Raw genomic sequence first — 12277 nt, 5'->3', positions numbered from 1 at the left:
TAATCATTTTAGTTATTATTTTTTACATTTGTACATTGTATATGTAAATAAGACAAATGTTATTGCACAGAAGTATCCCTTACATTTCTGTAATGCTACAAACAGACAAGTTACGTTTTCCCAGTGTATTATCTCATTGCTATATGCTAGAGATGTTTTTTATCGTTTGGACACTTAACGCTAGTTCTGATAGTTCTGAAACCTACATGGCTATATCCATTTATAAAACAGAGTATTTAGGTATAATATGAATCCGTTTGTTGACATGTTAATGACATGATGTTTTTTAAAACAACGGGTATAGGTTACCCCGCGACTAAAGGTGAAGTAGTGTTATAACCATCATATTTACATGTACTACTTTAAAATTTTTTGCAAAATGTTTTTTTGTTGTTGAATTACATGAAAGACTATGTCATAATATTGATTTGGAATGTTGCTTTTGCTGAGAATATATTCTATGTTGATTGTGGTCGGGTGACCAGTCTCAGGGGAGACACCTGGCGGGCGGCAACGGCACTGCAGTCAGCCTTGTAGCGTTCCCAGGCGTGCTGTTCGTGTAAAACCCGCATGATGTCATCATCTGTCGGGGGTGGGCGAAGCTGGTGGGGGAGGAGAAAAAATACGGTTGAATTTACTTTCGCTGAGCTTGTCTCTCTGGCCTAAAGAAAATAATCTCAAACTTCCAGACCACCAGAAATAAAAAACAGATTCTGGTGCAGTACATTAAAAAGCCACTATGAGGCCATTATCGAACTTGACCTTCTTTTCCCGACCCCTACCCACCTGCCAAATATCCACACTTTTCCACCTTTGCTAAGGCCTAGGAAAATGTTGTGTTTCCTGTTTCCCTACCTACCGTAGAAAAACCTGCCGACCCTAGACTTTTTTGGGGGTGGGCTTGCAGTGGAGCCACATAGCTTCCAGTTGCAATTCTCATTCAGCCTGCTTCCTACTGAAGTAAAAACACTGCTTGTCCTATCTAATGAAGGATAAATATATCTATTATGCACACAATTAAAGTTAGACATTGCAAGACAAGTATCCTCATGCATTTCAGTTGGATTCTTCAACTGTATTGTAATATATATCACAAGAGTTTTGGCTAGCCTAAAAAAACTACAAGAAAAAAAAAAAGATAATCCCCACCTATCAACCCTAATTTTTTCATGACTGAAACAGGAAACACAATTTTTTTTCCCTAGGCCTAATAAACCTTTTCAACCCTGATGATGCCCAAAATATCCATAACTTACTGTAATTCTGAGCCTCCTTTTGAGCTCCTCTGTCACGTGATCGCGGAAGAAGTCCTTGGCGATGACGACACACTCGCAGCCCTCGGACACCAGGCTGAAGCCCGAGGTCTCCTCGTGCATGATGCTGGTCAGGCCCTGGAAATAACAACAACATAGAACTTTCAATGGGTCCTGTACTCAGTTATAGATAAATAACAAAATCCCGAAATTAAAGAAACATATCTGTAGATTTTTTTAGCCAAACTACAATTTTTAAACATATTTTGAGTTTATAGGATTTAAGGTCCTCCCTTTAGGTTTACAGCTGCAACTAATTTACAACATTTTTTAGTTTTTTTTTCTGCATTGGTGATGAAGAAAACAAGCCGCGTGAATCCTGTAAGTTTCATCTATGACCTTTTCTTTTATATGTATGACCTTTTACCCTTTACTTCTTGTTTGTGTGATTCTCTCTACGTAGTACATGGAGGTAGCTTGATAGTATGACATTAATGGAGATGAAAAAGAAGAAATACAAACTAGAAACACTGACGAACCGACGCATTGGAGACAAAACTTCCGAACACGGAAGCAAACATCAGGCAAAAAAAAGACTAAATATGACGTACGAAGATGTCCTTCTCTCCCAGACTCTGGATGTGGAGGAACAAAGCATCATGGTCCTCCTCCTCCTCCTGGCTCCTCCTCCTGTTGCTATGGAAACGGTCTGTCTCCTCTTGGATCAGGTTTCTGTGGGAGTGGACCGCCTCATCTGTGGAGAGGGGGGTTATTTATTTACGTGAAAAAGAACTTTTCATGCATATGTAGTTGAGGTGGGAGTAAACCAATGCCGAGGCATATCTTGAAAATGATTTTTCCCATCAGAATCGGTGTTTCTTTAGGCCTATTTTGATGATCATTGATGTTTTTCACCCAAATGACACAATTTGACCCCTATATTGAAGGGAAAATTATTGTTTTTCACCCCACCCCCTGGAAAATGGGGCATTATTGAGAACAGGCTGCTCCGCCTTATATATAAGCTAGATGACATTGGCCTTGGTACCTTTCTGACCGTTCCAAAATCATATCCAGTTGCTTGAGGATCCTTGAGTAACCGCTTTTTGTTGTATCAATTATCACCTGGATGTCTAACCTTCATCAATGAGTCTCTATTCAGTAACTGTAACATTGGTTAACTCACCTGTCACAGTAATCCTTGGGCCTGAGATTTGCTCTCCCGTCTCTCTCTGCCGTAGTCTATTCTGCCACCCCCTCCTGCCCACAGTGGTACGTGCCAGGTCCGTCACGAACGCTCTCGGGGAGGAGACGTCGGAGGGCGAAGTTTTGGGCGGAGCGGTTTTGGGCGGGATGAGGTGTGATGAGGCCTCGCAGTGGTGAGGCACTGTGGACGGTCGGCGGTAAAGCGGACCTATAGCAGGTGACAGGTGAAACACATGGAGACTTTGACTTGATTTGTACATATTGGATTATCTAAAATTTTGACTTCACCTCCTTTATATATGAACCTTATGGAACTGTTAGTTATGTACCAGTACATGATTCTTACCTTGTACAGTTGTTGTGCGATAAAGTTATCATCAATTCATAGTTTTGGTACCACTTAAAAGTTAAACTATAAATCGTCAAATCACTGATGAAAGGTAGTGGATTGAATGGTCTGACCATGCCCATGATACATCCATTCGATTGAGTAACTGTTCCCTTACACGCGAACTTCTGTTTCTCTATCTGCATAAAGTAAGTGTCGGGCCTTCTGTGTGACACTTTATTTCTGTATTAGACAGAAATAAAGATTGGTTTCTGGTTACCTTCGTGATTCCTGAGAGCGTTCCTCCCTGCAGTACTGGGGATGGACGGTAGGGGGCGCGCTGCACTGACCCAGAGGCTGGCCTGTCGCGTGTTCAGCTTCCTGCTCAGAAGGGCCTTCTTCAGAACCTTACATTTACCCTGGGGATGAGAATGGAGAAGCTCAAATTTCACATTACATTTACCCTGGGTGCTAGAGTGGAGAAGCTCAAATATTGCTACTACACTGCCTCAATCTGTTATATCATTTGTTTTGTTTTTTTATAATAACTTGTTCTGTTTAATTTCCATTTGATTGATGACTTTACCTACCAATGGACCGATCCTGTCGAACGCCATATCGAACAGATAGAACCCCATATTCTATTTCGAACACGTCCGTCAAAAACTGCCCCAGTAGGACAGAAATGGCTATTTGTGACGGAGGTGTTCGAAATAGAACAATGATCGAACAGGGGGCGGGGTTTTGGGATCGGTCCATTTGAAGGCATAAACCTACCGATGTGATGAAGCAAACCTACCACTACCAGTTTGAAGACGTAAACCCAACTGATTTGATGACGTAAACCTACCGATTTGATGACGTAGACCCACTCAGACTCACTGCTATCCGGACACATCACTTGTCCTTTCCTGTGTGAGGACACGTCACAGAGGTATAAAAATAGTGGCTATTTATATCGCATAACCATACAAAACTTCTTCCCATTGCACTTTGAAAGGAAAGCCTTTGTTCTATACATTATCTTATCTACCACGAAACGTCATATTTCTTATGACGTGAAACATTATAATTTACAGTCTGTGATGTTGTGCCATTGGACAATTATCTGTTTATTTATCTTTTATTCTTTTTTGTAATAATTCATTTCCCGTGTTCCCGCTATCTGGACCTCTGGGCAGAGCGACTAAGACAGACATGGCATTCCAGTTAAAAACAAAGGATATATCGATTGATTAATCGATAGATGATTGATTGATTGATTCCCCACCTGAAGTGCTTGTAGTACCAGACGCTGTGATCCCCGTGCGGCAGCGCCCCCATGGGCCAGTCCTGCAAACTGTAGACGGAGCGCAGAAACGTGATGTGCTTCGGCTCCCGGTCAGACTTCTTGTCCATCACTGACTCGATAAATTGCTGCAGGGAATAATGTGCAGAACGAAGGTGATTAACTAATCATCCTTCTGTGAAATGACCAAACAAAACACTATGTTGTAAAATCATCTTTATTTGGTTACAGCTGAATAACAATCTCAAAACAAGTGATTGGTTCAATGAGCATTTTGATGAACTCTATGCCCAATCCATTGATGAAAGTTTCTGTTTTATCAGTGATGTAGTAAATTATATGTATCATAACTTTGAGGTGCCGCCTTTCAGACGATATAAACTACCTTGACTTACATGGCAAAGTTTGCCATAAAACACTCCTTACCTCTTCTACATCGCTATATAAATTAATAATGAACAACCCAGTCATGATTCGAGCAGCCTTACCTCTTTCTCCACCGCTATGAGGTAAACTCTCTCACTACAGACGATCGTCTGGTTGTGTGGCACCCCCTGCAGAATGGCATGGTCCTGTAACCATGGAAACGGGATGAGAATTTTTAGAACTAACATAAAGAATTGTCATCATGGTAATCCATAAATGGTGATGATCGCGGCGACAGGAATTCTAGTACGTAATATGTCAAAGGTAAAGTCCTCGAGAAAGAAAACAGTCCTTGTCTCGACCATTCTTTCGATTTGCATAACAATGTCCAGACGTGTTTTGTTTCTGTTTTCGGAGCCTTTGCATTTGACGGCTGTGAGAGGGCTTATACTGTCTACTGCAGATCCGAATACTAGTAATAAGAACCAAACCAACTTCACCACTCACGCCGAAGTAGCTGCCCGCCTTGAGAAACCCCATGGTCCGGTGGCAAGGTGAGGCTTATATTGTATCACTACTGGAGATCTTAGAAAGAACCAAACCAAACTTCACTCACACCAAAGTAGCTGTCCGCCTTGAGAAAGCCCATGGTCCGGACGCAAGGCTTCCCGGTGTCCAGGTGAGGGCTTATATTGTATCACTACTGGAGATCTTAGAAAGAACCAAACCAAACTTCACTCACACCAAAGTAGCTGTCCGCCTTGAGAAACCCCATGGTCCGGACGTAAGGCTTCCCGGTGACCAGGTCTGTCTCCACCCGTGTGGACGTCGCCTTGCCGTTCAGGATGAAGTACACGCTGGTGGGGTCATGGCCCTCGCGGACGATGATCCTGTTCGTCTCGAAACTGGGGTCGAAGGGTGAAAGGTCAGTTAGGTCAAAGGTAAAGATCGAAAATGTTGGGTCAAAGGTGATGTGTTGGGTCATGTTGGTATCAACTAATGGCAAATTGGAAAAGCCTGTTGCTTTGATGAAAGATGATTAAGGTGAAGTCTAAAGGTGAGATGTGAGATGTATTGGTCTCCAAATTGGAGGCAAAGGGGAAATTAATGATTGCTACTTTGAACTCAGTCAAAGATGACTGGTGAGGATACAAGTTCAGTCACGATTGGGACCGCATCCCTCTTGTTGCAGCAGCGACACCTAGCTGCAAGGAGTTGAATCAGCCTGAGTGTTGCCCTGAGGAAGGTGACAGACGGTCGGCTTATTCTCGATTGTGTTCTTGGGCTAACTTTATCCACAGAGACACTGATCTCTACTGGCAGAATCGCCGATTGCACTGACAGAGATCCTGGTTGAGATCTCTGTCGACAGAAACTCAGATCGAGATCAGGATCACTATCGAACGTAGAATCGCTGATTCCGCCGGATTGCCATCTCTACCCTGATTCATACTAGTATATGCTCCATTCTTGCAAAACTGTGACGTTACTTAGTCTTAGATTTTCATCCATTCACTGACCTGTCATACCAGCCCACCTTCACCAGCTGCTCGCGCATGTGCAGTGGAAGCTGTGAGAAGGCCGCCGACGCCACGCACAGGGCGCGCAAGGCCTGTCGGGAGGGAAAATGTCACGAGACATGTTTATAGATATGACTTTGGATCGAGATTGAGAGTTTCGATAAATCTACATGAGAGTTAATTGATATTGGACTTAAGTTGTTTTATGATCTCACAAACAAAATTGTGGCATTCGTTTTACTTTGAATATACAATTCTAAGAAACAGACTGGTCAAGGTCGAATATCGTGTCTGACCTTGGAAATCTGCTCCGGTTTCCTGTAGGCCGGGTTTGTCTTGAGGGTGTCCTGTACGTCTTGGGGCAGTTCCAGCTGTGTCAGGCAATGAGTTCATTTTTTTTACTCCAACCATTCCACTCACTCATTCATTCACTCCCTCCCTCGTTCATTCACTCCCTCGCTGGCTCTCGCCCACATTCGCACCCACTCATTCTCTCACCACTCATTCATTCAGTGTTCTGTGACGCACTCTCAGACGCTCCCGCGCACACACACACACACATGCACACACACACATACAAACGCCCCCCCCCCCACACACACACACATACAAACGCCCCCCACACACACACACACTCACAAAAGATCATACAAACACACACACACTTACATAGACTCACGCAAACACACAGACACACACTGACGCATAGACGCACACACAGACACACACACAGACAGATACAAACAGGCATACGCTCTTAACGTCAAACACACACTCAGTGTTACCACTTATTCTTTCACCGATTTTCCCCTTCATCCCACTCATTTATTCACAATTTAAGCTGCGGCACCTACCACACGGTTAGCCTTGAAGATGCTGGGGTCAAAGGACAGATCCGGTCGGCCATTTTCACCTTGACCGGGTCCGGTGACCTTGGCGTTCAGTGCGATCTCGGCCTGTAGCTCCGCAAACGACTTCAGCCGGTTGCTCATCCTCTCCATGTACTCTTTACGTCTGCAAAGAAATGAAGATGTTGGACCTCTTGTCCGGTGGCCTGTAAGTAATGTCTCAATAAATGAATATATGTACAATGATATTCAATGATTTTGGAACACAAATACAGCTATGTGCATGGATTATTTACCATTCTAATCAGCATAGTTGGTGGCAACAAACACGACCTACTAGTAATATAAGTTAAATATCCGTCTCAAGTTAGGGCACGTTTCAAGTTAGGGCACGTCTCAAGTTAGGGCACGTCTCAAGTTAGGGCACGCCTCCAGTTAGGCTTAGGTCACATTTCCAAACCGACCGGGCAGCTTTCGTGAGCAAAAGAAATATATAAAAGACATCAAAGTACACAACATGTCAAACTAAGATTCATGGGCATAATTTGTGTATATTTTTAGGTATACAATTTGATTTTTCGGTTCTTAAAACATCCCGGCCGGGCCCCGGTTTGACAATGTGACCTAAGCCTTGGGGCACCCGTACTCACGCTCTAGTCGCTACAAGCACGAGCTGCACCGCTCGGACTGCCTTTCTCCAGCGTCTCCGGATCTGTGCGTTACACAAAACAGATTTAGGTAAGTTTGGGGCGACCGAAAATTTAGCTTACAAAAAAGGCCATGCCCGTTGCCGAGCAAACGTTCAACTTCCTCAGGATTTTTCGCGTGCGTGGAGGTAGGGTTAGGGTTAGGGTTAGAGTTAGGGTTAGGGTTAGGGTTAGGGTTAGGGTTAGGGTTAGGGTTAGGGTCAGGGTCAGGGTCAGGGTTAGGGTTAGGGTTAGGGTTAGGGTTAGGGTTAGAGTTAGGGTTAGGGTTAGGGTTAGGGTTAGGGTTAGAGTTAGGGTTAGGGTTAGGGTTAGGGTTAGGGTTAGGGTTAGGGTTAGGGTTACGTTAGGGTTAGCCTGGTATCCAGCCGTATTATAGCTCCCGAGTCTCAGGAGCTATAATACGGCCGGATACAAGGCTAATTTTTTGCTTGGCTAGGTTTACTTCAAAAGTAATTTTTACAAGAGCGGTTCATTTCCCGTTTTTTTTTTTTTTTTACAAAAATGGCGTGCTGCTATCGACTTCCTCCTGGCGGAATGGTTGGATTTCTGATGCACTCACCTACTCCGATGTGTGTATCTGAGAGTGGATGTGTTCCGGAGTGTATATCTGAGAGTGGATGTGTTCCGGAGTGTGTATCTGAGAGTGGATGTGCTCGAGCCTCCGGATTGTGTATCTGAGAGTGGATGTGTTCCGGAGTGTGTATCTGAGAGTGGCTGTGTTCCGGAGTGCGTATCTGAGAGTGGATGTACTCACCTGCTCCGGAGTCTGTATCCGTGAGTGGGTGCTCTGTCTAAGAGTTGACGTACGGCTTGACATCAGTGACTGGCGCCTTCTCCTGCCAATATACAATACAACAGGCTTTGAAAACAGGAACTAGGTGCTTGTAAATTGTGCCTCGTGCAAAGAGGGACAATTACCGATATCAACAGGTGAGAAATACGCCCATGCAATTATGGAACGATCGTGAAAGTGGACTACTTCAGGAAATACACACAGAGAGAGAAGGGGAGAGAGGGAAGAAGAGAAAGAGAGGGGAAAGAGAACAGAGTGGGAGACCAGACAGATTGGGGTATACGTGGAAAGAGAAAAAAAGAGAGAGGTGGAGGAAGAGAAGGAAAGAAGGGAGCGAGTGGACAGGGTAACAGAGAAGGGAGAGAGAGATGATTGAAAGAGTGATAGAGGTACCAAAGAGAAAGAGGGGAGAGAAAACGACAGAGTGAAAGAGAAGAGAGACGGAGAGAACAGTTAGACGCGCAAAACAATCCCCTAGTGGATGATTGATTATGATTGTGGTAATGCTATATCTAGCTATACCGGATGTACCTTAGTGACAGCCTCCGGAGTTTCAGCATCGTCTCCTCCGGAGTGACACCGGAGTCGCTCCGGAGCAGCTTGGACTCCTCCGACGCCTTCAGGCTCAGGCCGGTGGCCCAGGTCAGGTGTTTCTTCAGCATGTCGCTCTCTTCTTCTGTCGATCCCTGCGCGGAGCTCAGTAGGAGGCGGAACAAGGTCTGCCGGCGCTGCGCCTCGCTGCGTCTCCCTGTCGGGACGGGCTTACCGGGAGCTTCCTCCGGGTCGTCTTCGGGCAGGGTCGCGGGGAGCGGCGAGGGGACGGCGAGGTAGTCACGGTACGGGCTCGGCGATTCTGTGGAGAAGAAAGAATGGTGTCAGGATTAAGTCTGCATACAGTACTCCACAAATCCAGGGCGGATCCAAGTAATCCTGGGTTCACTTTTCTAGGAACAAAGCCAAATCACCTGAAGCACCAGCAAACCTTGGTTCTTGTGACTCTCTCCAGACTTATGATACTAGGGGCAAAACTTAAGTCGTCCGGATCTTTTCTCACACGTAAGATAAAGGAGAAGCATACCTTAGCAGGACAAACCTTTCAAACAGACGGCCCAGTTTGCGAGCAGACTGTGCAGACTTCCGAGTGGCAAGTGGTGTCGAAATTAATGTCAATTTTGCATAAGAAAAGTTTGATTACGGGTCAGATCATTAGGTATTAGCAGGTTTGACAAGTTGTGGTCTCAGGAGAGCCAAAGGGCAGGGCGACAGGTCGGATCTGCAATACCAATCCATATCGTTAGGTGCGCTGTATTCCCGCCGTCGGGCCGCCTTCGCCAAGAATGTACACATGGGTACGAACAGTATATCCCAAGAAACTATTGGTGATTTATCATAAAATTTGGTATATGATTAGGTCTTGTCTTAGTAATATATAAAATTATTATATTTTTAGCCTCCTAATGGTTTTTTTAGTACTGCAGCAGAACTCCCGTTTTTGATCGCAGGTAATTTAAGTTGTTCTGTAAGGTCAAGGACATTATATCATAAAACGTCATTGGTAAGGTGTAAGTAAAGACTAACCCCCTCCCTAATCTAGAAAACGGAATAACTAACCCCGCCTGATATTGAGAAGATATTGCATATTGTACATACTAGATCAGTTTTACATTTGAATTTTATATTTCGATTTCGTAGTTTGAACTTGATTGTACGAGATAAGTCGTCGTTTATTTTGTTTAGTGCAAGTGAAAATTTGCAAGTTAAGATTTTTATTTAAAAAAAAACATTTTATCTTATGTTATAATTGTGTATGCATGGTTCTTTTAATCTCTTTAACTATAAGTTCATCTATATGTCCATATTTATGTATGTAATTCTAAACACTGGATTTGCATTGCTAAGGTTAAAGGGTATCGGAATAAACGAAAAGAAAGCTTATTTTCTAACGTTGACCGCTAGTTAACTTATATAGACAAGACCACAGCATGCTATGGGGATACGGTGTTCCCTGTCTGTGTGTTCTCTGCCTCAAACTCTGTGCAATATTAACATGTCGTGACCACTAATTCATATAAACATCCTGGTTCTTTATCGCCCATGTTGATAGTTTGTAATCGCCACCCAACAACAAGTAAAACCATAACAACCCATATCCCATGGGAATACCGACAACATGTCGCTCAGGGCACCATTTTGTGATTCCACGGTAGCCATGGTAACCAAGTCTCGCGGGTTAGCGCGAGAGTGTGAACAGACACCTGTTGAATGGGCATTGTCAGGCATTGTCTGTTGTTAGGAGCTATTCCTAAAACTCCACGTTTGTAAGGCTTCTAAGAAAGTAAGATGTAAGGCTTCGGATCGTTTTCTTACATCTTCTCGTCACGTTTAGCTACCATTTCCAGTGTGACAACATGGTGTTCGAACGAACTCCCTCTGAAAAGAAACTTTTGCACAAACTGAAGCGACATAGATCATATGCCATACTCTCTTCTGCTATTTGTTCGTTTATTACCATCGAGTATGTGTAAGGATATGTGCTGATGGCTTTAGTAGAACTCCAATCATGTAATCTATATGGTTATCTTTGTTATATTGGTCAATCTTTATTGTATGTTTTGCCTACATGAATAAATGCATCAGCACAACTGTTGTAAAATAACATAAAAGGCTTAAAGTAAAATATAATGTAGTATCATTTGCAGTGTTGTCAATTGAAGACCCAAATGAACTTAAACTATGTTTCCACTAAATCTATGCTTTACACGTACGTCTCTTTCCTCTTCTAACACACCTATTGTTGATGTGATTTTAGACTGTTCCACTGTTTTTATGACCGGGCTGACTTTCTAGGCTTACGTGATTATTAACAATCACGTAAGCCTAAACTCAAAACCCTACGTACTATGTACTGTGTTTATCATAGGGTTTGACTTAACAATTACTGTAAATGCGACTGTATACTTACCTACTGTAAATAGTGTGTTTGTTTATGATAAGAAGTCCAGAAAGACTACGGTGGTACAGATTAATTATCAACAAATCAACGTAGCACACGAAGGCATAAATTAAAGATGCCGTACGCATACTCTTTCTTTATAAATCTTTTGCTCTTTTCTTTAAAATCAACTTTTGGTCTGTCCCTTTCTTAAGATGTGGAAGAGGCATGGCTTTTTTTTCGGAAGAAAATAAATTTACGTTGAAGAAGGCTATATACACAGGTACCAGTAATGATGATACGCCTGGTAGTAGTTCCTCAAGCTGGATACAAGTCTGTTTCGATAAGTCAAGTCTGGTGCTATACAAATGTTTTTCATGGGTTATTTGTGAAGTTGAGGCGTCGTTTTGCTTCCCTATGGTGTACAATTGTTAATCTTAAAAGAAGTGTTACATAGCCAAGGGCGGGATCCTGAATTTATGATTATAGATTTTTATTTGTTGGTGTTTTTAAATTCAATTTGGCATCGAATTTCACCATACTATTGTCTGACAACTTGTTAAAATGCCATCAGATTGGCGGTCTCAACAAAAAGTAAAAGAAAGGTTTGTGCACCTTACGTCGATAACATTCACATGTAGATGCCGAGTTCTGTTTTGGTCTAATGGTTTGTAAACGTTTTCCCGGACCCGGATAGGGAGCTGATAGTTACCGATGGTGTTTTCGATACGTGTGGTGGGTTCTTTATACCCCCCTCACATTAGGCGAAAATCGATCGGACGACGAGTCGGCCAGCTCTAGGGTCCGGGAAAACGTTTGCCCCTGCTTGGGCACAAACAGAGCGCGGAATCTCCCTGTTACTGTCAGGCGACGGCCGGCGCGAAATTTATAGCTCGCAGACTCGCCGTCCGAGCGATTTTCGCCCCATGTGAGGGGGGTATAATTAACCCACCACACGTGTCTGAAACACCATCAGTAAAAATCAGCACTCAACCGGGGTACGGGATAACGATTTCACAACGTTAAAGCTAAACAC

The 12277-nt window shown here is 43.5% G+C and overlaps 1 protein-coding gene across 3 annotated transcripts in view; it reads right to left on the bottom strand.

The window, feature by feature from the left end:
• Positions 1 to 2: 2 nt before the first annotated feature.
• The window catches only part of LOC118425962, a 14013-nt gene continuing 1738 nt past the window's right edge, over positions 3 to 12277 (bottom strand). Inside the window, exons 1-16 of one of the 3 annotated variants that reach the window (XM_035835143.1) lie at positions 9388 to 9554; positions 8841 to 9162; positions 8271 to 8352; positions 7460 to 7521; positions 6816 to 6975; positions 6258 to 6332; positions 5962 to 6053; positions 5184 to 5346; positions 4564 to 4647; positions 4058 to 4203; positions 3638 to 3698; positions 3068 to 3206; positions 2440 to 2667; positions 1865 to 2007; positions 1257 to 1391; positions 4 to 602 (exon numbers count right to left, since the gene is read on the bottom strand). In XM_035835143.1, coding sequence (XP_035691036.1) covers positions 459 to 602; positions 1257 to 1391; positions 1865 to 2007; positions 2440 to 2667; positions 3068 to 3206; positions 3638 to 3698; positions 4058 to 4203; positions 4564 to 4647; positions 5184 to 5346; positions 5962 to 6053; positions 6258 to 6332; positions 6816 to 6975; positions 7460 to 7521; positions 8271 to 8352; positions 8841 to 8971 — 1845 coding nt within the window. In that variant the 5' untranslated portion in view covers positions 8972 to 9162; positions 9388 to 9554 and the 3' untranslated portion in view covers positions 4 to 458. Of the gene's footprint in view, positions 603 to 1256; positions 1392 to 1864; positions 2008 to 2439; positions 2668 to 3067; positions 3207 to 3637; positions 3699 to 4057; positions 4204 to 4563; positions 4648 to 5183; positions 5347 to 5961; positions 6054 to 6257; positions 6333 to 6815; positions 6976 to 7459; positions 7522 to 8270; positions 8353 to 8840; positions 9163 to 9387; positions 9555 to 12277 lie in introns of those variants that run through there. The other 2 variants (XM_035835144.1, XM_035835142.1) reach the window with 2 other exon arrangements.

This window comes from Branchiostoma floridae, chromosome 11 (assembly GCF_000003815.2).
Source record: "Branchiostoma floridae strain S238N-H82 chromosome 11, Bfl_VNyyK, whole genome shotgun sequence".
Lineage (NCBI taxonomy): Eukaryota > Metazoa > Chordata > Leptocardii > Amphioxiformes > Branchiostomatidae > Branchiostoma > Branchiostoma floridae.
This window is presented reverse-complemented; position numbering and strand designations above follow the sequence as displayed.